Here is a 23,066-nt window from a genome sequence, read left to right as displayed (position 1 = left end):
CTTTCGTACGATTAAATTTAAATAACGATTAATTCGTATGATGTATACAATAATCTCTAACAACTTAAAGAGAACAGTGGTTTTCAAAGTTATTTTAGTAAGACAGAAGCTACATTCTTAGTAGTTAGAGATGATTAAATATAAGGCTATGACCGATGAAGAGTACCTAAGTCGTAAACAATAGCATCGAGTTATTGTTAGAAGCAACAACGCTCGGCGGAGCGGTCTCTGATCTTGAATGGAGTGAAAGTGCTGCAGATACCTACTTCCTGACACGTGGAAAGTGAACGTCGCATGCGCCGGTTAGCCCTGCCTAGGCAATAGATAGTATCTTGTTCAATAGAAAACCAAGAAAGTCGGGTTCAACGCACCCGAAAAGGTATTGCTACAGCAAAAAATAATACGTAATACCACCAATGGCATCGTGTTACTTAAACGGACATGGCATTGCTACTTCTTTTAGCGAATTGAGGCGTTTTCGAAAAATTACTAGACGTTACGCTGTTTTATGTAACACATGAGATATTAGATCACCATACACATGTCTTACACAATCAAATATTAGTCGAAATCTCGAGTTAAATTTGTAATTCACTCATTTCATAATTTCAATGAATATTATAGAATTTTCACGTCTTTGTTAATGCTAATAATGTTTGGTTCAGCAAGTAGAGAAGTATAGATTACGTTTATATAAACTTACAACGCATATGCCCATCACATCAAGATCAAAGCTATCATAATTCATAATTAAGACAATGAGCATCACTTAAAATTATTTCCTACGACAGAACAGTTCGGATTTATTGAACTTATACACTACGAGTAAAGGTCACACAACGGAGTTAAAGAACCAAATACAACTATGTACTCACATTATATTCGTTTAAGAAACGATAACGGTCTTAATAGAATTGCTAACTCGTGAAGAATTTTGATTACTTTACAGTATCGTATTCGCTTTTATATTTCGTAAAAAAGTAGTTGGTGAGGAAATTTTCGAATTTCTTTAATAAATTAGAAAAAAACATATGATGTTACAGAAAAAAAAATAACATAAAAGGTTTTTTATTGTTAAAAAAATACACAACTCCTAAATTTAAAGCCTTAATATTATAGAGAATTATAATAACGGTCTTACTATAGAGTGTCAACGATGTTTGAACAATTTTCTTTAAGCGACTACAGACCAGACACCCCCTACAATGCTAAATGCATTTAGTAAAACGTTCACTGACTAGTGATATTTACGTTATCTCAATAGATCGATTTTACATTTGCGGTAAGAGTTCCTTTGATTGATGGTTTCCGGATCAATGTATGGACTTAAATATTGAGATGGATTCGCCGGTGCGTATGAATGAGGTGAGGAATTATTCAGGTGATGGATGGCAGGGCGTTCAACCCCGCGGGTCGTGGACCGGCCGAGTTCCAGACAGCTGATCGCGACCGCACGTCACTGATGTGTATGACTAACAAATAGTTTCGCTCCGATATCGATGTCCGTTACTTATTAATTTAAACGTGATTTATTGACGTAACATCGACGTGTGAATGCGACTTTATTTTACATAACTGAATTGAAATCGTTTCCATCTTATGTTAAAGTATTTATTTTTAGCTATTAGTGATTTAATTTTACAATGTATGATTTTTAAGTTATTGTTCCTTTAAAACATTCTTCAAAATATTTGAATGATACAATGGGATGTTAAAAATGCCTAATAATCGCAAAATGTATCTATTTGATGTTAAAAACATAGAGAGAGTTTATTGGGGGTTGCAAATGAAACGATCGACTTCGTGAATATTTATGTAACTGTTATTTGAAATTGATAATGACATTTAAAAAACTAAACATAGGTTCATTTTTTTATCCACTCTTCCTATTTGTTTTCTTTTCCTATCCGGTGGCTTATGTTTTGATTAGTCAAAACTTAATGTAGCTAGAATATTTAAAGAATAAATAAAATAAAATTGTATTAGGTAATCTAAGGCTTTATTCCAATAAAAGTAAAAGGATATACCATTGAGTTACAAAAAAAAATAAATCATATTTTATTATTTGATAAATGAACAAATTCAGAAATATTGATAAAACTTTAAAGGAAAACAATACCTATGGTAAACAGTTAAAACAAATATTTTTTTTAGTTCTAGCTATTCGATAACAGATGGCAGTGTATCAAGAAAAATATTCGGAGTATATTATTATATAATTCGATAAAATATAATATTCAGTATGCGGATTTCTACCTTTTTGTATTTAATGTCAATTACAATGTCAAATTACAAAAAAAATATTATATTGACATTACAGTCGTCATTTTTATAGCATATATGTAATACACATTTATGAATATATTATTTTTTTCAAAATCTTGCGCTTAATTTAAATATTTTGTGGTAAAATATAATTTTGCTTTAAAATGCAGCATAAAGAGAGAGGTCCCGAGGAGAGCCATGAGATGAGAGAGCAGCGTCACATGCAGGTCCTATATTCGAGGCATACTCGAGAACGACAAGTTTTTATGCAAGAACTTAATGAGATCCGAAGACGAAAAGAAAAAAATGTGTTAAAAACTGTTAAAAAACTGATTGGTCCGACGTGGTTGCAAGCCCTTAGTGTACCTCAAAGAAATGCATTGAACTCTTTAGAATTCTCTATTTATCAGGATATACTTGAAGGTCGTCCTGTAAGAACTGCAAGTATTATGCGTCAACTCGGATTATATCCAAGACCAAACAATGTAGACCTTATGAATTGTGTTCATTTTGGTCGTGATGACCCGAAAAAAATGTTAGCTCAGCTGTTTCTTATTACCTACGGACATCCGATAGAAGGCAAAAGATCATTGTACGACCTTAATTCTAGACTTATATTATCGGCCATCTTATACCTGGGCCTTGATAACTTACTGGAACTTTTAAGAAAAAGATTTAGGGCTACAGATGTAAAAGAATCACCAGAGAAAAAACCAAAAACAAAAAATCTTACTCCCTTACAATCGCCATATTTGCAAGATATGATTGCGGTATTATATTTGCCACCTAAAAGGAAACCATTTAAACCACTTCCTCTTCCAAATTTAGACGATCTTAACGAGCCATATGAAGAAGAGCCTACCATACCCAAACCGCCACCACCTCCGCCTCCGCCTCCGCCTCCTAAAAAGAGACTACATCGCTCGTTTTGTGATAAGTTAGCAGGTTTCGTGAAAATTGAACCATACTCTTCGGTCACCACAGTCGCTGTAAAAACTTTTACTCAAAGAAGCCAAGGTCATAAGCTTCGAGGATCTAAAATGTGTGTAGAGGTAAAGAAAAGTTATGGTATCAGCATGTCACGACCGAGTAAAAGTTTAAAACGAAGAAAGCTTACTGCTCCTAATACTGGTATTCCAAATGCGCAATATCAGATCCACGGTGTTTATAAAATACACGGAAAAACAGTATTCGTGCTTGGAAATGTCTCTATATTACCCCCAGATGGTGATCTGATTAATGGTGGTTATAAATATATCGGCGGAGAATACATTAACATACATTGTGGTTTCCGAGCAAAACCACCACCTCCGAAACCTGAACCTTGTGATTGCGTCAAGAAATGGCAAAACACCGTGTTGAAGTATGTGAAGGAAAATAAATGTGTATGTGGACATCATTACGATTATGGAAACGAAGGCACATTTGGTCCAGAAGAACTCCCATACTTTCAAAAGGCAACGAAATTTTCTCCTTATCAATTCAACTATCAAACGATTTACAACCTCGATCAAAAGCATCTTTACATCGAAAAAGAATTTAAAAGAATTTGGGACACAGACAGCGCGCTTCACATAGGTGATGGTGTTGTCCTAGAAAAGAAAGATAAGAAAAAGAAAAAAGCTAAAAAATCTTCCGCAACGTGTCTCGGTGAAGCTCCGAAACCAGAAGACTACTTAAAATGTGCCTTGCGCCAAATGAGGCGTATCAATATTGCGGCTAAATTACCAGATATTCATTTAGTACCCGAATTGAAAGAGTGGATGAGAATGCGCATTTACGGTCCCTTCACGCGATATGCGAAGAAAGAAATGTTACGCAAAAGTATAGCTTTTTGGCAGACGTTCTTGACGTTAGCACAAAAGAGTTTCGGGCATGTTTCTCCTAAGAAAGACCCAATGTATGCTGGTCACACCAATTGGATACATAAACAAGAGTTGAATGATAAATTTCGGAAATCCTCTTTTCAATATAAATTGGAGCTATATAGGTCATACGCGAGAATAAACAATTTGCTGTGGCGGACGATGTGCCAAGCGGAATTCCCAGATAAAAAGTTTCGTGAAATATATTTTTCATATCTCTATGGTCGCATAGAAGATTTGCACTTAATGCATCCGTATAGCACAAAAGAGACGTTGGAACGTAAGTTTGCTATGGCCAAGAAGCGATATGTTTGTCCTCCCCACGGTGTTGAGCCACAAGAATAACTTTTTGTCATAAAATCACTGGACATTAAAATGCATTTTCAATTTAATAACGGTAATTATGTGTCAAATAATGAACCTGAGTCATAAAAATTGCTAAAAATAGGTATATATTTAATATAGATATAGTCGTACGTCCTAAAATATTAATCGTTATAATACAAATGAATATATATTTTTTTAAAAATGTAATGGGGTTGATATGACGATTTGTTTTTCGTGTTCATGTTCGTGAAACTGGTAACATTAAATGACTATGATTAACAAATTTTAGACCATCAGCTAATATTTGCTGTTAATAGAAACAGCTAATGTAAATAAGGACGTTTAGTTATGCAGTGACAAATTTCTAATTTATTAGGAAGTATGTGTTTTAATGTGTAATTAAAATTATGTCTATACTAAAAAATTAGGAGACTATTGAGATTCATTTGTTATGTCTCGCTGAGAGAAAACTACTAGACCAATATACATAAAACTTATACCAGTACGTTTGACTATAAATGTGGCGAGCTGGAAGTTCGCGTATTCATGATGTTATTCTATATACGTATGAATTAAATTATTAAAGAATAACTACGTTAAACATATGTGTGTTGTCGTTTTCGAAATATTATTTTAAACAGATAATTTATTTATTTTAATAGAAATGATCATCATGTAAGGTCGTAAAAAATGAAAGTCTTCAATACGTAATCCATAATTTAATGTGATAAGTATATTATAATAATATACCTATTTAGGTATTTTACAAAGTTATGGCTTAAAAATAATTTCCATTGTAAAACAACTAAGTTGTTGATTCCGTATAAATTGCAATGCATAAAATTAATTTAATATAATATGATGGGTATTGAATTTGTTCAAAGCATTTTCGAAATGCATCAGAGTTATTCAATCATAATTTCATATCAATTTAATTTTTACTCTACATTCATACTAATACTCGAGGGTATTAAAAATATTTCTCTTTATTAATCGGTTTCACTACGAATAAGCATATTTGCTACAATATTATGATACAAGTCTTACATTATTATAAAATCTATAACATTCTAAATTATAAAACTAGAATTTGACATAGGGGGCGCTAATGTTCCCACTACCACTCTAGTTTAGAACGAGCATTGATGCTAGTCAGGACAGTTTCTAAATATTAAGGATTAATGTCAAAGTTATAGATAACACTCGAAAAGTGACCTCAGTGTGGCAGAAATAGGACACGATTTCCAAAACTGTCGTAACTAGCAACTCTACTGTCCAATGGATATTCAACGTCTTTGGTATCATTGTTACAAAAAAAAAAAACAAAACAAAAATTGTCACTTGTGAAAACATTAACCCAGAATTAATCTTACAGAATACTGATAAAGAACGAAATGTTAATGTCATTTAAAGCATTTTCATTAAAACTAAAGAAACAACATTCAACAAAAAAGTACACATTAATGACAGAGTAAATGGTTGTGATAAAAAATGTAGTTTAAAAAATGACATATAACAAGAATCATTGCAAATTACACGAAAATATATAAGCTTATTTTAATTGTAAGATTTATAAGAAATGCTCAAATTCAATCGAATAGAAAATTCTGATTTGTGCAGACACTTGTTTGTTAGTCTGAATAATAAATATATCCTGTCTATCCACGTTTTTCAAGTTAACCACGTCTAGTTCTACAAATGCCCTATAAGTTTATCGAGGGGTTGGCAATAATATAAAGCCATCTTCACATAATGCAATTAATTATTATAAAAAAATCGTGAAGGAATAGCCAATAAAATAGTCAGGAGCAATGGCAGTCGTACCGAAACCTACAAAAATTTAAAAACTCCCAAAACTACAAGTTACTAGCAACACTATCGTCTCTAACTGAAATTTCATATCTGTAATTCCTGATGCGAATGTTGCGAGTGGGGCGAGTGCGAGTTGTTGTGGTTGGTGTTGTGTGCGGGGGCGGGGTGGGGGGCTCGTTGCTGTAAGTGTACGAGTGCGGACAGCAGCCTTGTGTTTGCTTCGTCGAGAGCTGCGATGCGATGTTCCTGCGCCTCGATGACACGCTGCTTGTGTGACAGCGCGGCCGCCATCTTGCGCTGTTCTCGCCGAAGCTCCTCTTCGACACAAATCAGTCTGAAAGTACATTGATACACTTATTTCACAAACAAAATACTAGCTTCGATTCGAATTATAAAGGTTACTGAGTTATTGTGTAAATTTAAATTGAGTCTAACATCTCTAATTCATACATTACTAAACTTCTATTTTGTTTTCTTACCGGGATATGATAGCCTTCATCTTGGCATCAGTGTGGTCCTGACCAGAGTCAGTTGGCCCCAGACGTCCTCGCAGCATCTCTACTGAACATTTTAGCCTCTCTATTTCACGTTCATACTGAAAGATCATAATTATTTTGTCAATATCATGCTCATGTTTCCCAAAATACTAATAACTGCTTAAAAGATAAACCGACCTGTTCAATGGTTCTGTGGTGCTTAGTGCGTCGTCTGCCCGTTGTACTGTATAACGTTTCGTCCACTTCGTCAGAGCTGTCCGTGAGTTCCCTGGCAGATTCTAAGCTAAGCCGTCGCTGCAACTTATCTCTTGCAGGCAAATCCCTTTCGGTCCTCACCGGCGCTCTTTCACTAGCCTCACTAGAATGCGACTCTCGATTAAACATTTTGGAAGGCGACTCTCTTCTTTCTCTCACACCATAGTAATCCTGGTGTCTTTCCAAATCTTCGTTCAACCTGCTACTCGATACTTTCGCGCCAGAATACGTTCTATCCAAAGGATAATTCGTTTCCGGAATAGAACTCTCCGTCAAAAACTTTTCGGGTGAGTTTTTCGAGTTTTCCATGTTGAACAACGCCTTTTGACTTCGTGATATTTGAAGTCGGTACATTTCTTTATTTACCTCTTCCACGTTTGATTCAGATCTGCTCATTGGATAGCCAGAATCCGTGGAAATGTGGTGAGGTTTACTTTCATACAACGACTCACCTCTTTGGCCGAAGTGTTTAAGGTTAAGCTGATTTTGATTAGTCGAGTAGGAAAGCATAGGATTTGTTCTAGGCATTCGTGTTTTACTACTTTTTCTCAAACTTGGAGAATTACTAGAAGACTCATCTTCCCTTATTCTAGGAGAGTGACTTTGATTACTCCTCTGGTACAAATCTTCGTAATTACAATTATCTCTGGTGAGTTTTCGGTGGGTATTGTTGCGATTCTGTTGGTCAAAGTTTCTACCATCATCATTGAAGTTGGTAGAACCCTCTTCGGAGTTAGTCTCCACGTTGTCAGTGCTCAAACCCTCCTCATCGATGGATGAACTGGATGAGCCACATGGACATCGTTTGGAGTTTCTGTTCTCATTGGTTTTCTTGATTTCCTGCGATTGTCGATTATCTTCCATATTGTAGACAGGATTCGTGAAAACGAGAGGAGCTATTTTAGTATTGGCATTTGTGTTACTTTGTACGTTGTCAGCCGTTGTGAAGTTTTGTATACCATATTTCTGAATATCATATTCAATCTTCTGTTGCACTGGGCTCTTTGGATAGAACTTCTCATTTTTATTGTCGTAATACTGTTTATCCCTCTGTTTTTGGTAATTTAGCTGTGAATAACGACTCATTGGCTGCCCGCCGTTTTCGTATGGCTGATGTAAGTGCGTTGTGTTTTCGATGGGACTAGAACTTTGGCTGTATGTTGCAATACTTTGATATCCAGAGCTCGCGACATTCGATAATCCGCTGATTGAAACATTTGAGCCGTTATTTGTGTAAGAATTTTTGTTTCCATTAATAATGTTGTTATTGTTTGATTTGGATTGTGACATGTTTTTTTTATTCATGATTTTTTCATCGACTATGTCCGAATCATCCGCATACTTCAGGAGGTCCGACAGCTCGTCCAACGTCGCCGTTTCCTTCATAATATTTTGCATTTCGTTGGCACTATAATTGTGGTTGATACTGTCACTGCTCGGTGATCTTTCAGTGCTGTTATAGTTAGAATTATGGTAGTGCGTTTGCTGGTTGAAGCTATTCGGTTTATATCTCTCCTGGAATCTCCTCTCCAAGCTTTCGTTGATGCCATTGCTAATGCCTTTAGGATACTGATCTGAGCCGAAGCCGATCTGAACTACCTTCAAGTTAACACAGTGCTCTTGATTATTGTACTGAGAACTGTATCGGTCCGGATTTACGTTTTGATTGACAGGACTCGATCCGTATCCATTCCTCGGAAGCGTCGCTGAGCGTAAATTGAAACTGGGCGATTTCGATACGGTTACATAAGATCCTTTGTACTTAGATTCTTCGGCGTTAGATTTAGATGGGCTTATATTGAACTGCACGCCATTTTTGTTCATTATTGGTGAACTGTGAGCGAAGTTGTTGTTTAGTGGACCATTGGTCGGTACATCGACGTTTTGTTTTGTTGGTGTATTGCAAGTAGGATCATTGAATCTAGAATAAAATTAAAAAAATTAAATCTTGTGTTAACTGTTAAGTGTAGGTAGGTAAGAAGGTTTTCTATTTGTAAATACTTACCTAAATATATTATCACCTACTGGTGCCGGTCCGTTATCATTGCTCATCAATCTCTTATTAAGGTCCTCTAAGATTTCAGACAATGGATCCAGCTCCTGCGATAAAAAGCTTATATTGGTCTCTTTTCACAATGAATGATGCATTTGAATTTTAGTCATCCTTTATTAGCGATTGACTTGGTTACCCAAAATACAAAGCGTAAAATTTACCTAAGAGAGTAGGAAATTTAAGGCTTTGTTTATTGATTTTTTTTGTTCAATGCTTAAATAAGAACATAGTAAGGATATGAACCTGTATCTTTCCAGCAGGAAGTTTGGGTAAGCTATCAGCCAACAATCCATGCAGCGTTGCCAGTTGCTTCCCCAAGTCAACATGAGGTGCCCATTCTGGATCAGCATCCACTGCTACTTCGCTTCTAGAACCTTCTGAACCAGTGATGGAACCTTGTGATGCGGACGAGTTACGTTGGCTGCCATCTTGTTGCTGTTGTAGTTGAGATTGTGACTGCTGTTGTTCCTGTGGTCGCGTCTGGAGAGAATATATCAGGTATAAATTAACTTTTTCAAATTTACGCATTATTTTACAATTATAAATAAAATATGATAGAATTTGGCTGTGTTATTACATAAACTCATTTTTATCTAAGAGTAAACTGTCGCTAACCACTACCAAGAAAGTATAAAACATTTATGTTATTGTTTATTGAATATTAATTTGTGTATTTTTAATTTTGATATTGAATTATTGATATTATTTTTAATTAGTTATGGGATTTTATAAATTGATTTATATTGTTAAATTTAAATGTAAACTGAGGAATTATTACAATAATTATTTGGTAGTCATCGTAACTAACGCATTGGATTACTGTAATAATATTAGATAAGTTTTTTGTAAATAAATAAAAAAATCAGAACACAAGTCAAGTGAACTTACAGATATCGATCGAAGGAAAGCTTTCATGTTGGGCGCTTCCTGTTCGAGGAAATCGTTGAGGAACTCCATAAAGGCCTCCTTGCCTTGGAAGCGTGTGAAGTTAGCCAGTGTTTGAAGCGTCTTCGCTACCAGCGTCAAGTTACGCGCTGCTCGCTCGTTCGGGTATTCTGTCAAAAGCATAGTATTATTAAAAATAAAATAAAAAAATTATGCCTTGAAAAAAAAACAAAATTAAAGAAATTCAAAATTTAGAAAAAGGTTATACTAAATTAAAAAATGATACTAATAACTAACGCTGATAATTCAGCGTGGAGGGCCGCGCCTTCGTAAATATTTCTATCTATACATCATTTTAATGATTGATTAGGTTTCCATAATAAGTGTCAACGATTTTCCGAATCTTTGAATAAATTGTGTTACCAATCAATAGTATCTTTATTATTTGGTACTGCAATTATCGGTATGATAAAATATATTTTTACTTACCATGAGTTATTCCAAATAGACTTGGAGAGAGAATAGCGGGGCAAAGGAAACGAAGGAAAATAGATGCACTGATTAAGTTATCCGATATATCTTCACGGCCCATAGACGATAGCCTGGAAAAACAATTTTAAACTTATTATTAAAAAACTCTATGGTAAAAATAATTTATTATCAAAGTCATGCAAAATTAACACAAACACAGACATTTTAAAGGATGTTTTTTTAAGAAGCTATGCAGTTATGCTGTTTTATAACTGATATTACTTTTTGTATGCGTATCATGTCTTTGTATCCAGTGACAGAGATACTGATATTACGTTTGGTTTGGTTACACAGAAAACTATTCCTATCCTAAATGGATCGTCACTTTTGCCTTCTCCTGTAAACGATAATTATTCAGTTTCTACAATGTCAACTGATAACAAGTTTTCAGGATTTAACTAATCTAAATAATTAGCAGAGAGTAATTGAAGTAAATACGGTAAACTTTATAATTGTCATGTATAAACTAAGAGATGTTTGTATATGCGCAACAAAGCTAGCAATAGTACAATGGCATCACCTCTCGCGGAACGTGGCGAAGCAGTCCCGCAGCGGCGGCGGGAAGCGCGGCGCGGAGGCGGCGATGGCGCGCCACGCCAGCGACACGGCGTCGCGCAGCGCGGCCTGCTGGCGCCGCAGCGCCGCGCCGCCGCCCGCGCGCTGCGGGTCCACCTCGCACTCCGCCGCGCCCGCGCCCGCCGCCGCGCTCACCGCCTCGCCCAGCGTGTCCTGCAGGTACTGGTCGCCCACGAGCTTCAGGTACGCCTCCATGCTCTTGGTGGCCAGCGAGTTCCCGCGGAACGTGAGCGAGTGGTCGCCGGTGCGCCGCACGTCGAGCGCCACCACGTCGGCCAGGTAGCGCGGCGCCAGCCCCGCGCCCGCCATGCACAGCACCAGCGCGCAGCCTATGTCTTCTTTCGCTTTCACGCCTGAAAGTAGAACGGAAAAATTGTAGTATCGTACTTCAAGAAACACTCATTGCGTTGATACTCATTTGGTTAAGCTAGTGCTTCAATGTAAAGTAATTTTAAAAAAAACTTACTTTTTACTACTATTTATTGTAAAATGTCTTACTGTCGATAGTATAATTAAATAAATTTTCCTGTATACTTAATATATATGTAAGTTATTATTTATCAGTTAACCAGTAAGTTTCGTTAAATGAATGTTGTAACATTCTTTTGGAACAATAAGTAAGTAAGTAAGTCTTTAGATTTCGACCACCGCGGGCATTCTCGACTGCGCACATTATATTACATTCTATAAAAAGTGTGTTTTAGCACAAACAGAGGCGCTCTCTTCATTCCCTCACTCATAATATAGTTTGTCGGCCATTCCAACAAACTATATTATGAGTATATAAGTAACTTTTATTGGTCTAGGATTGGGTAGGATTAACTAAGATTCAAACTGAGGTTTTTGTGAACTATTGCCTTATAAGCTAGCTACTAAAAAACCAGAACGATGACATTGTTTTTGTACGTGTACATTCGCAAACCGATCAATTTCAAATATTAGTAATTGTAACGCGTGCGGCACTCAGGGGTCACGTGTATGAACATTTGACTTTTGATTGTAATAATACAGTCGCATTACTAACCGATGACGGGCTCGAGGTACTCGCAGAGGCGGCGATAGTTCTTCTTGAGGTAGTCGAGGAAGCGCGCGTAGTGGTCGAGCGGCAGCACGTCGACGCACTGGTAGCGGCACTTGATGCGCAGCGCGGGCGGCGGCGCGGGCGCGCGGCCGGGCGACTGCGGCTTGTCGCCCTCGCTCACCGGGTACCAGCGCTCGTTGAGGTAGCGCGACGACACGTCGTCGACCGGGATGCGGACTGTGCCTGTTGATGACATTCACATCACTGAAGTTTGCTTTGGTTATTATTTTATACTTAACTAATTTTAGAGGAAGACGATTCAATATTTTTATTGATATTACTAAAAAAATACTTTTTAGACTTTTAGGCTATTACTTAAAATTGCAATGTTATATAACATAAATGAGCAAGACCAAATTATATTGCGTAATTATTAAATTAAATTATATTCATTTTTAATTTATTAAACTTTATATCATTCATCATTAGTAGTAGTAGTTAGTATCAATTTGTATAATAGCTAATTGATACATATATCACACATGTTAGGTAATGACATCAAGGGTATTTTGCTGTACTTTAATTATAGACGCAACAATGATAAATATTTTTCAATACAATCTGAAGGGTCACTGACCGACAAGGGCGTGCTTGTCCCGCTTGCGCGCGCGCCGCTCGGGCTCGCGGTACACGTTGACGTGGATGGCGCGCACGGCCGGCAGCGCGCTGAACTCGTACACCTCGCCCCAGAAGCACAGCTCCGTCTTCAGCTTAGACGATGATCTGAAAAAATATATTACTTGTTAAACACAACTAAAAAACACGAGATCTTAACAAATATTCAAGTAATATTTTTAAAAAATTATTAAATTTTTCGAAATTCATATGTACGCGGAAATCATATTTTACTACAAGTGACTCTAGGGTGACATGCCATTCTATCAATTAAAAATACATTCTACAAGTTAATAGCGTACTATAAATGAGTGCGGTAAATATATAAGTCGATAAAAATCTAAAACAAGTTACTAAATTACAAATAAATATATGTGATAAAATGAATGCAAAAAATATTATTAAATTATTCTATACTATTGGTGATAATTAACATGATAAATTATAATTGATAATTATTAAATAATAATAATAAAGATTTAATTATGAATAATTTAAATTTATAAATATCTTAACTAACATTATAGACTCAGAATCACTTGTAGTTAATTCCTCTTAATATTTTGCTGTTCCCAAAATGGTCTATAATAATCTCAATATTATAATAATCAAATAAATAAATAAATGATTGAGTATTGAGTATTCAAAATTATATTTTCGTTGATGTTGAATTCCTAAATTGATCTTGCAATTCTCTTAATCGATGTCAATTGGTTAGTCAGACACACAAACGTTAAACTATAAATAAATTAAAAATTCAAACGTTCAAAGCAAATAATGATTTTGCCACAAATGAGAATATTGCATACAATTATTAAAATATATTAAATTTAAAAAAAAATCCTTCTTCTAAATATAAGGTACATAAAATGCCGTTTTTACTCTAGACTCTAAACTGTATATCCAATTAATACGTGACTTTTTTTGACATTTGACAGGACTGAAAGGTTTAATATTTTAACACCCTTGCTAGAAAGAGATAACACGTTTTTCATTCCACAGATTTTTAATACCAAATTTAATGATTTATATATAACAAGCAACCCAGCCCGACTTCGCACGATTACAATTTATTATAAACCAATATTTATTTTATAACGTTTTTTATTTCTTAGTTTATAAAAGTAAGTCTAATTTTATTGTGAAACTGGTAATTTAACTGGCGAGGTCAAATATTTTGTTGTTACACCCGTTTCGTAACGAACTAATGTTCCGTTGCACAATGGCTATAGTAACAGTGATCCACTTAGTAACGTGAAATACGTAAAATATCGAAAGAAAACTACAATTCTATAAGCACGATTCTTAATCCATGATCTACTCCAATTATTCATTAACGAATTCAATCACTTGTACTGTACCTGATAGTCGGTATATCATATGTACATCGTATGTAATAACACAAAAATACAGCTTCAGGACATCGTAATTAAGACCACAGTTGAACTTGCGCTTTGACGCTTAGGATTTTTTATAGAAACAAAAAGATATATAAGTATCATAAATTTACTAACCTTGCATATAATGTGTCATCGAGTAGAATTTCACAGTAATATCGTTTCTTGGGAGGAATAGCTTTCGCTTCCAGCAGCCACAGTTTTACGGTCCTCTCACATCTGCGAGTGCGAATTTCATCCGGTCGCGCCGCTTGCCGTAAACTAAAATGGAATATTATTGCTTTAGTATGTACGAAGGTTAGAAATAGGATTAAACAAATACTTTTTTTTTAACCAATGAATGTTGTACAGGTTTTTTTTTTTAAATTTAGAATACAAAAGCAGTTATAAGTCTTATGTTAAATCTTAACCTCATAATATTTTATTTAACTGTATATTCAATACAATAAAATAACAATATTCTAGAAAAGACCTTTGAACAAGGTTACTTTTACCCAAACTTGATTTAAGGGTACATTTAATTTCTGACTGTCACGTATAGAAACGACAACAAAACCAAATAATTCTTCGTAAAAAATAAATACCTGTATATCCAGCGGTCTCGTTCCTTTCGTGAAGCACACGCGAAATATCGCGGCGCGCGGTTCTCAGCGCTCAATGCGAAACAGTGTGGTCTGCCCAAAACCGACGAGTGTAGAGCTCGGATCTCAACCTGTAATTTAAAGATAAAAGCATGATTAACTAGCCAGGAAACCAACATGTTACTTACACAAAGATATATTAAAATTACATATTTCATTTCTGAGTTAACTTCATTTGTGTACCACATGGTTTCCTAATAATTTTATTTGATACTAGTAACACAGAACTAATGGTACTTAACCTCCTTCACCTGAAAGAGCAAATCGGTAACTTTTAAGACAGATAATCTTCGAATGGCGTTTGAACTCTTTGACCCTCGCCTTTAACGCGCAGCCTGGCTACTATTAGACTTAAAACATGTCCATAAAATTACTAAAACCACGAATAAAACACTAACAATTACTAAGTATCCATCGAGAAAATAAAATAACAATTAGTGAGTTTGATTGCAAACTGACTCACGAGTCTAACTCGTTTTAATTTTTTACAAAATTGGAACTATGCGTCATATCGAGATCCAAGATAGTGCTCAGTAATGTTGCGATACAGCCCAGCTATTATTTAAGTATGATTCAGAATTTCGAAAGCGACTATGTTTGTCATGTATAATTTTTACCTATAATCATTTATGTACAAGATTCTGAAAACGATATTTTTTTTTTGCAAATTAATATGTCGGTTCTGTAAATTAAATATGGAAAGAAAATACCGTTGTGTGTCGAGAGCTTTATCTTAACAATAGATACAATGATTTTGATTTTAATTCAATTTTTTTTTTTTTTTTTAATATAATTTCTTTATTTAAAGCTTCTAATACTTTACACGGCAGACGCCGATAAAACCTTACTGACATAGTGAGAGATAACGGATCATCTACATATGGAATACGTTCGATATTTTTTATGTAAGATTTCTCAGGGGTCAGGCAAAACAACATACATCAACATAAGTCCTTATAACTGTTCATTGTACAATCAATGAAATTATGAGTTTATAAATGTAATTTGGATTTTAATAAAAATAAAATTTAGCCAATGATCTTTCACACAAATGTAAAACTTTTAGTACGTTATTTTTTATAGTTGGATCATTTACCTGATTAGGTGGTCCGAGGTCCATCGTGGACACAGCCGGCGAATGAGCTGATAGAAGACTTTCATGAGATCTGAAATGGAAGAGAAAAGCTTTGAACTTACAATATTACATATAATTAAGTTACCTACAATTTTGTATTTAATTTTTGTTTCTTATATCATAACATAATTCAATTTACTCAATTAGTAGGAACTTTCTTAGTCACAAACTATTTCCTTTCCAAATAACTTGTGTCGTGGAAGTTTGCCATTTGCATATTATTTAGTGATTAAATATAGCAACATACAGCTACATTCCCTTTCTCTAATTAATTTGTTGATACATCAAGGTAGTTGTTTCGTGTTTATTGTCGAGCAAATACTTAGAGCGCCTCGTTAAATACGGGGCGGGGCGACACTAACTAAATTACAACACCCCGTGTAACGTTGTGGCGTCACGACATAACGCTCTAAATAGTTTTATTTCGCTGTATTCAATTATTTGTTAAAATAATGTTACTTTTTAGTATTGTGAGACTGAATTGTGTCGCATTATGCTGAATGCTCCCTATACCGTTAGAACATTAAATGAATCAGTGGCAACCCTCATGCCAGTAATTACACTGGCTCACTCATTTATTAACAATATAAAGTATTATTGTTTAGCGATGGAATAAATTGTTTTATCTATCCAAATTATATAAATGGTCTGAGCCTAGGATTTATATTGCCTTCAATAGACATTTAAGGATATTATGAGACACAATATACAGACAGGTCTGAACGAGTAACTTTCTGTATTGTAACTGTACTTCGTATTAGACGGATATACATTTCACGCGTTAAGCCACTGTAAAAATATTACGTTTGAACAGACGTGACCTTTCATTGTTAGAAATTATTATTACCTTGAGGTTCGTAATGCGTGTGTCGCTGGGTGCGTGGGCACGGCCGCCAGCGCCCGCTCCCTCTCTAACTTTGTTGCTGATTTAGTCCTTTTGAGAGGGTTACTTCTGAATGATCTTTTGGAGAAGAAGAAGGAGGCCAGACGCGAAGGACTGTGTTGCGCCTGCGCACCAGGGACTGGCGTGCTGGGGGCTGAACCTCGCCGACATGCCTTTTCGTATGATGTGTCTGTAAAAAGATGGATTTATTAAGCATTTTCTACCGAAAGTAATGCAATTTATACATAGCGGTATTTGCATAGAATAAAATATGCTTTCTTACAAAGAAAATGTTTACACCCAATATAATTATATTTTAACTACGAAGACGTCTGAGAATAGTCAACTTTAGTTAATACAAATCACGCCAAACTTTTGTAATAGATACAATCTCGCAACCCATCATTTACGCATTAAACAATAAATAATAATTTGAATATTCTTTACCCCAACAGGACAGGGAACGTAAGAAAAATTTCATATGTATTCCTTCCAGTCGTAATCAAAACCGATTTAAAGTAACCTTGTCAATAAAATGGCCGTGTACAAAGCACGTCGGTAATATTGTTTATGATGTACGCTATTGAGACTCTGGTCCACTATCTAGCGAAAAAATCTCTGATCAGTAATATCGAATTAACCTATAATATTTATAAAACCGAGAATAATTATTATCCTCAGATGAATGCGTAATTAAGTTTAGTTTAGTTTAATATAAAGTGAATTTCTCGTTTATATTCTGTAACTGTACGTCTCCAAGAAAATCTGATAAGAATATATCATGCGATGAATTGAAAGCTACCTAGATACCTTATTTGCATTGTAAATAAACAACAAGGCATACCTTGTTGCTGTACATTGTTTATCACCAGGGCCGGATTAACCAAGTCGAAGCCTCTTGGCAACGCACTTCTTGGAACAACCATTTTTAATTTCCTAATAGACTTTTACCCAAACGTAGGGTTATTTATGATTACGCTATTTTTTACTATAACACGAAGGTATGTTATAGAAATATTGGACTTTAACAATTTCACTAACAATGAAGTTTAATACCATATTTGCCTACTTTGGCTTGCCTAAGCGAAAGTCTAGATTTGGTATTCCTACCTAGTTGCTTATACCCACTAGATAATCCGGCCCTGTTTATTACACAATAATATTGAATGTCAAGAATTATAGGTAAGTTTACATAGCATTCGCTATGCTACCAGTAGCTGTAAAGTTTTATATCTCGTATTACACACGTCAGCAAAACGATAGTTCTCTATCGCTAGCACAGCGATACTGCAGCGTGGTTTCCGGCGGACGTTGCGCACACGCCGGCCGTGACCGCTGCGCGTGCACCGTTGTAAGTAATTTAAATATGCGCTTTGAACAAACTATTTGTTGTGACATGGATTTTTCGTGGATCACGCATATATGTTAACTGTAGTTTTATTAAGAAATAATCGATTTTATAAGTATAATGTGAGAAAACACTTTATACATACAGATATGGTCTTTGCTAAGCGAAATATGTTTTTTAATTGATTGATTTATTTTTGAATTTAACTAGATCTTGTAATATATGACACGTGTTAACTAAATAAGTCCTGAAATATCTCCCACGTAGCTCAGATTGTTTAAAGCTGATCACATCAAAAGTTAATTTTTAAATATTGATCAGAAGTAATCAATATTTGCTCTTGTATATTAAAATTAATGTTTATACTTTTTTTTTACTGCGGTTACAATACAAATATCCTTTTTTATCATTTTTCTTTTATCTTTACTCAAGTACAAGCTGTTATGTCTACGTTAAAATAAACAAACACGACTTTTTTTTAAATTATCCGATAACCCGACTATACCGTAATGACATGTCAACACGCCGACGTGTGAACGAAGCAGATGTTCTTCAAACCTATTAGCATTATTACTTCGGTTATGGGATGTATTGTTACGTACTGAGTTATGACCGCACCCTGTTTATAAAGGTTTTTAGTTGATTTTCATATAAATTTGATAAATCTATTACGTTTATATAGACTTTTGAGGACGGTTACTTCAGATTGTTAGACGAATTTCTTTTATATTTATTATTAATAGAATTACACGTTACTATGAATTATACAAATTTCAGTTTTCATAATATGTTTTAAAAAAAAAATAGTCATAATAATAATGAACGGATCGTAAATTATAGTTCTTGCAGTGGTTAAAGCATAGCTCGATGGCTTTTTATAAGCAAATATGCATCTAATGTAGGTAACGAAATGTTATAACCAAGTATTAAAAACAAAGTCTTAGAAGCAATTACTCGATAAATAAAAAAACAAAACTTCGTTGCACCCTCTAGAGGTGAACGACCTAAAACCAATAAACTTCCACATTGCTTGGTTCCAGTGAGTCATTGCAACATAATTATTGCAGTTCGCCGCGCAACACGGAACACTTGCAAAAGGGGTTCCTGGAATTTTAAGCAATTTGAAGAGAAAACTTCATAAAATACGGTATCAGTTTCGTTTCTAGAAATTACGATTTCATTACCAGTAGTAAGTATGTGAAGTTATGTTTTGTAATAATTCCCATTCAATATATGTATTTTTTTAACTTAATCTCTACCCTACCCGTTCTCTACTTACAAACTCTACTAACTTGTAAAAGCATACGATAACTGATGAATATATTTAAATGGAACTACCCAAGTCATTTCATTTAAATACAGGCAGCAGTCATCGTGTGAGTGTACAACAAGTATACATAATAAAGTTTACTTTTATAATTTTAGTGACACAGAATTTTTAAGGAACAAATTTTCATCGACTCCACCCTTTAAAATAATTAAGTAAGTCATTCACAAAATTCATAGATAATTTCATTATTTTAGACGTTTTAACTGGACCGACGATATTAATGAAAACAATCACGCCTTTGTACTGATAAAAGAGAGATAAGCTCGAGGAAGTACTGCGATATAATAACACTTCCAAATATATGTTATTTATAAATATTTATGCTGTTGAATTGTATAATTTGTATATAAGAAGTATGTAGGTAAACGTTTACTTTATGAACCCAAGTAAACATCAGCTCTATCAAATAAATAAAACAGGTAAAAGTCCCTAGATGAGGGTGTGACAACTGCAATAATGAAGTCGTTAATCTGAAGCTGATCGATAGTGCCAATATTTTGCTTTATAATTGCACATAAAGAAAATATTTAAATTTGGAAACAAGATGTTACTATAAACGGCCTGGACCTTATAAAAATAATGTATTATATTATTCTTGTTAAAGACGCAGGTTTATCATTGGCAGTACATTGGTTTTAACATATGAGACAAATTGAATCAAATTTATGTTTTATGCGTGTCTTGAATTGTGCAAAACAAGATTCAGAGGAACACGTTTTATGGGCTTCGAAAGTAAAGTATTGGAACGTACATAACACGATCAGAATACTAACTTCGTAACGGTGAACGTCTGCATTTTAGGATTCCATACATCGTCTTTCTGTTCGTAAATTTAGTAAATACAGTGCCAAATTTCGAAAAGTCTATCGAATATAAATAGCTTAATAAAATATTTCGTAACCTTGTTTATTTAGATATCGATAATAGTTATTGTCTTTATCAACATTGTTATTTGAATATATTTTTTATAGATTGCGGTCAACACATTTTTAATCATTATCCGATACAGCATATTTCCTAATACAAAAAAAAAAAACAAAAGAACGAATTAGTCTGCAGATAATTTTGTAGCTTTATGATTCTCAAAACATGATTTTCCGTTTCTTAATATTATCGCCTGGACATGACATAACGCTTGTTACAAAGGCGCTGTTAGCGTCTGCTCTTAGCAGGACAATTAGAGTGTGAGTACCGTCTACCATTATGAATAGTTGAACAACAATGCGGATCAAAAGCGGCGAGTCATACTCATTATCTTCTAAGTCGCTGGGATGGAGCCAGATGTCTACTACTTTATGATATGCATTTAATTTGAGCTTTGCAAGAGTACGTCCAGTTTAACAATCAAAGTACAATAAATAAATAAGCCTGTTAGATCGTTGTAAGATATAAGGTTATTATTTATAACTGGTCACCTACATCACGACTAACACCCTTATAACCAATAAAAATAGAAATATAACTGCCATGCAAATAGCAACAATAACTAATACATGGCGAATTGGTTATTTAATCTTAGTTTAGTTCCAGTGACTTTCGTTAGACTTAAGATAAAATATAATTTTCGTGAGTATTCCCAGTAGCAGAAACAAAGAGTATAATATAAATATATAGCCAAAAAATTAGCTATTTAAATATATAAGTTCTTTAATTTAAAATTTATGTTCACTTAGCATAATATGAAATATAAACATTTTGCTTTATACGGTTTAATGACCTCTTTTGCATAGCAAAATTATGATAGACTATGGGGAGAATATAGCAATGAATTCAAATAATTTGCATCATCAATCTACATCAAATTAAAAAAGAAATACTTTTATTAACTTTGTCAATTTTACACAATTATCTTACCAGAGTGTACAGCCACGTCATCGTCAACATCTAAGTACGCCCGACGTATGCTAAGAGGACTATTTGCAACTTGTTCTTCGTTCTTTTTAATTAGGGCACCAATAACTTCTTTATCGCCGCCGTGATTACCAACAAACTTATCATAATCTTCAGTTAAATCAGTCACTATGGTGACATTATCTTCAAGTCCTTCTTCGATATGTCTCGCAGTTATACTTCGAAGCAATGAATTACTTCGTGACAATTTTGTACTTCGTGATCTTCTTATGAAATTAAGGCCAGACATTTTTCCGGGGCTTTTATTTGGACTTTCAGGTGTGACAGTTATTTTTGGAGTTTTAAATATCGATGACGAACTGCTACTTCCTCTAATTGGCGAAGGAGCATTAAGATTTTGAGGTAAAGTTTTAGACTTTTCTTTGCCAGGTGTTAAAAGTTTTGGAGAATCAGGAATCAAAGACAGATTCGAAGTTCGTATGGGATGTTTGGATGGCAATCTGGCTGTTATACTTGACGTTGATGTATTCAGCCTGTTCGAGGAAATAGATGACCCTATTGGAGAATATATTCTGTCATATCGGGGTTCAGATGATGTGGTACTCCTTAATCTTGGTTTGGAATGTCTTATGAGACTGCTCTCCGCGACTAGTTTCGGGCTCGTGAGATCGCGCTGACCTTCTCTTGTTAAGCCCTCACTGGAATTCATTCTCGATGACAAAGGTCGTCGATATCGCCTTACAGGACTGACAACGCTTATGTCACTTTCGGTTTCTATCAAGGATAGGTCTCCGTGTGAAGGGATTTGTAATATTCCCAACTCTGTATTCCTTCGTTTCGGTTTTATGGGAACATCGTCACCATGTTGCCCACATATTATGGCTTCTTTTTCCTCGGGCGTCAAAGGCAAGTAATTGTCAAAGCTTTCGAACAATGGCACATAAAATACTGAGCGGCGCCTCCCCTGTTCGTCGCAGGTGGTCGAAGAGTTCGGGGACAGCGCTCTAGGCATGGTGGTCATCCTGCGTTGGCGGAAACACACCGAGTTACGGCCTTTAGCCTTTTACACCGCCTTCTCGCCGCATCACTGCAGCCATTCGTTTCACTTTAAGTAATTTCCTATTAAATTATCCTTTTTTGATTTCATTTCACTTCACTTAAACGAAACAGGGTTTTTCACATTTTATTAGTTTCAAATACTAAAAACCATACATAGAACATTTAATATTGGAATATATGCACATAGGAAATCTTTGCAGGGTAGCAAGCTACAACTGTTTATTGATCGCGGTAAAACAAGTACTGCGAACAGTTTCACTTTATCACGAGGCGATAAGATTATGCCGCAAAAGAACCAATCAAATATCCGAATCCAATCAAGAAAACAGGTCATCGTGTATTACTTAATCATCAAATTTTCTCCTTTTTAATAACAAATAGCAGTATCTCCTCTTAAAATAAAAAAATATGTAAAATAATTTGTTAATTAAAACTAACCGGGTACGCCCATTGTAGATTTTATACGTGATCTTAACTAGTATTTATCAAAGTTATTGATAAAGTCTACAGAAAAATACGGTTGGTTTTATATATATCATAAAGGAATCACAAATCACACAAAATATCACAAAGGATATTAGAAACTATTTTTTAAGTATTTTTTAAAAATATAAAAATTGACACTTGAGTAATACAGAAGTATGTAACTAATTCAGTGGA

At 34.8% G+C, this 23,066-nt stretch overlaps 2 protein-coding genes across 11 annotated transcripts in view; one reads left to right on the top strand and one right to left on the bottom strand.

Annotated features, from left to right (window-relative positions):
• Positions 1 to 2,328: 2,328 nt before the first annotated feature.
• LOC125069378 lies at positions 2,329 to 4,615 on the top strand. Its single transcript, XM_047678859.1, has one exon. It carries the CDS (start codon positions 2,430 to 2,432, stop codon positions 4,473 to 4,475), a length of 2,046 nt encoding a protein of 681 aa, XP_047534815.1. The 5' UTR covers positions 2,329 to 2,429; the 3' UTR covers positions 4,476 to 4,615.
• A 619-nt stretch (positions 4,616 to 5,234) lies between these two features.
• The window catches only part of LOC125069305 (ras GTPase-activating protein raskol), a 146,286-nt gene continuing 128,454 nt past the window's right edge, over positions 5,235 to 23,066 (bottom strand). For 7 of the 10 annotated variants that reach the window (XM_047678795.1, XM_047678754.1, XM_047678762.1 and 4 more), the window contains 14 exons: positions 16,783 to 17,008; positions 15,897 to 15,966; positions 14,744 to 14,871; positions 14,277 to 14,420; positions 12,725 to 12,870; positions 12,091 to 12,330; positions 11,011 to 11,419; positions 10,449 to 10,561; positions 9,963 to 10,129; positions 9,318 to 9,554; positions 9,027 to 9,121; positions 6,944 to 8,942; positions 6,749 to 6,864; positions 5,235 to 6,603 (listed from right to left, as the gene is read on the bottom strand). In XM_047678795.1, the coding sequence (XP_047534751.1) occupies positions 6,354 to 6,603; positions 6,749 to 6,864; positions 6,944 to 8,942; positions 9,027 to 9,121; positions 9,318 to 9,554; positions 9,963 to 10,129; positions 10,449 to 10,561; positions 11,011 to 11,419; positions 12,091 to 12,330; positions 12,725 to 12,870; positions 14,277 to 14,420; positions 14,744 to 14,871; positions 15,897 to 15,966; positions 16,783 to 17,008 (4,340 nt within the window). In that variant the 3' untranslated portion in view covers positions 5,235 to 6,353. Of the gene's footprint in view, positions 6,604 to 6,748; positions 6,865 to 6,943; positions 8,943 to 9,026; positions 9,122 to 9,317; positions 9,555 to 9,962; positions 10,130 to 10,448; positions 10,564 to 11,010; positions 11,420 to 12,090; positions 12,331 to 12,724; positions 12,871 to 14,276; positions 14,421 to 14,743; positions 14,872 to 15,896; positions 15,967 to 16,782; positions 17,009 to 21,350; positions 22,544 to 23,066 lie in introns of those variants that run through there. The other 3 variants (XM_047678770.1, XM_047678779.1, XM_047678787.1) reach the window with 3 other exon arrangements.

The sequence above is a fragment of the Vanessa atalanta genome, chromosome 2, assembly GCF_905147765.1.
Source record: "Vanessa atalanta chromosome 2, ilVanAtal1.2, whole genome shotgun sequence".
NCBI classification, from domain to species: Eukaryota; Metazoa; Arthropoda; class Insecta; order Lepidoptera; family Nymphalidae; genus Vanessa; species Vanessa atalanta.
This window is presented reverse-complemented; position numbering and strand designations above follow the sequence as displayed.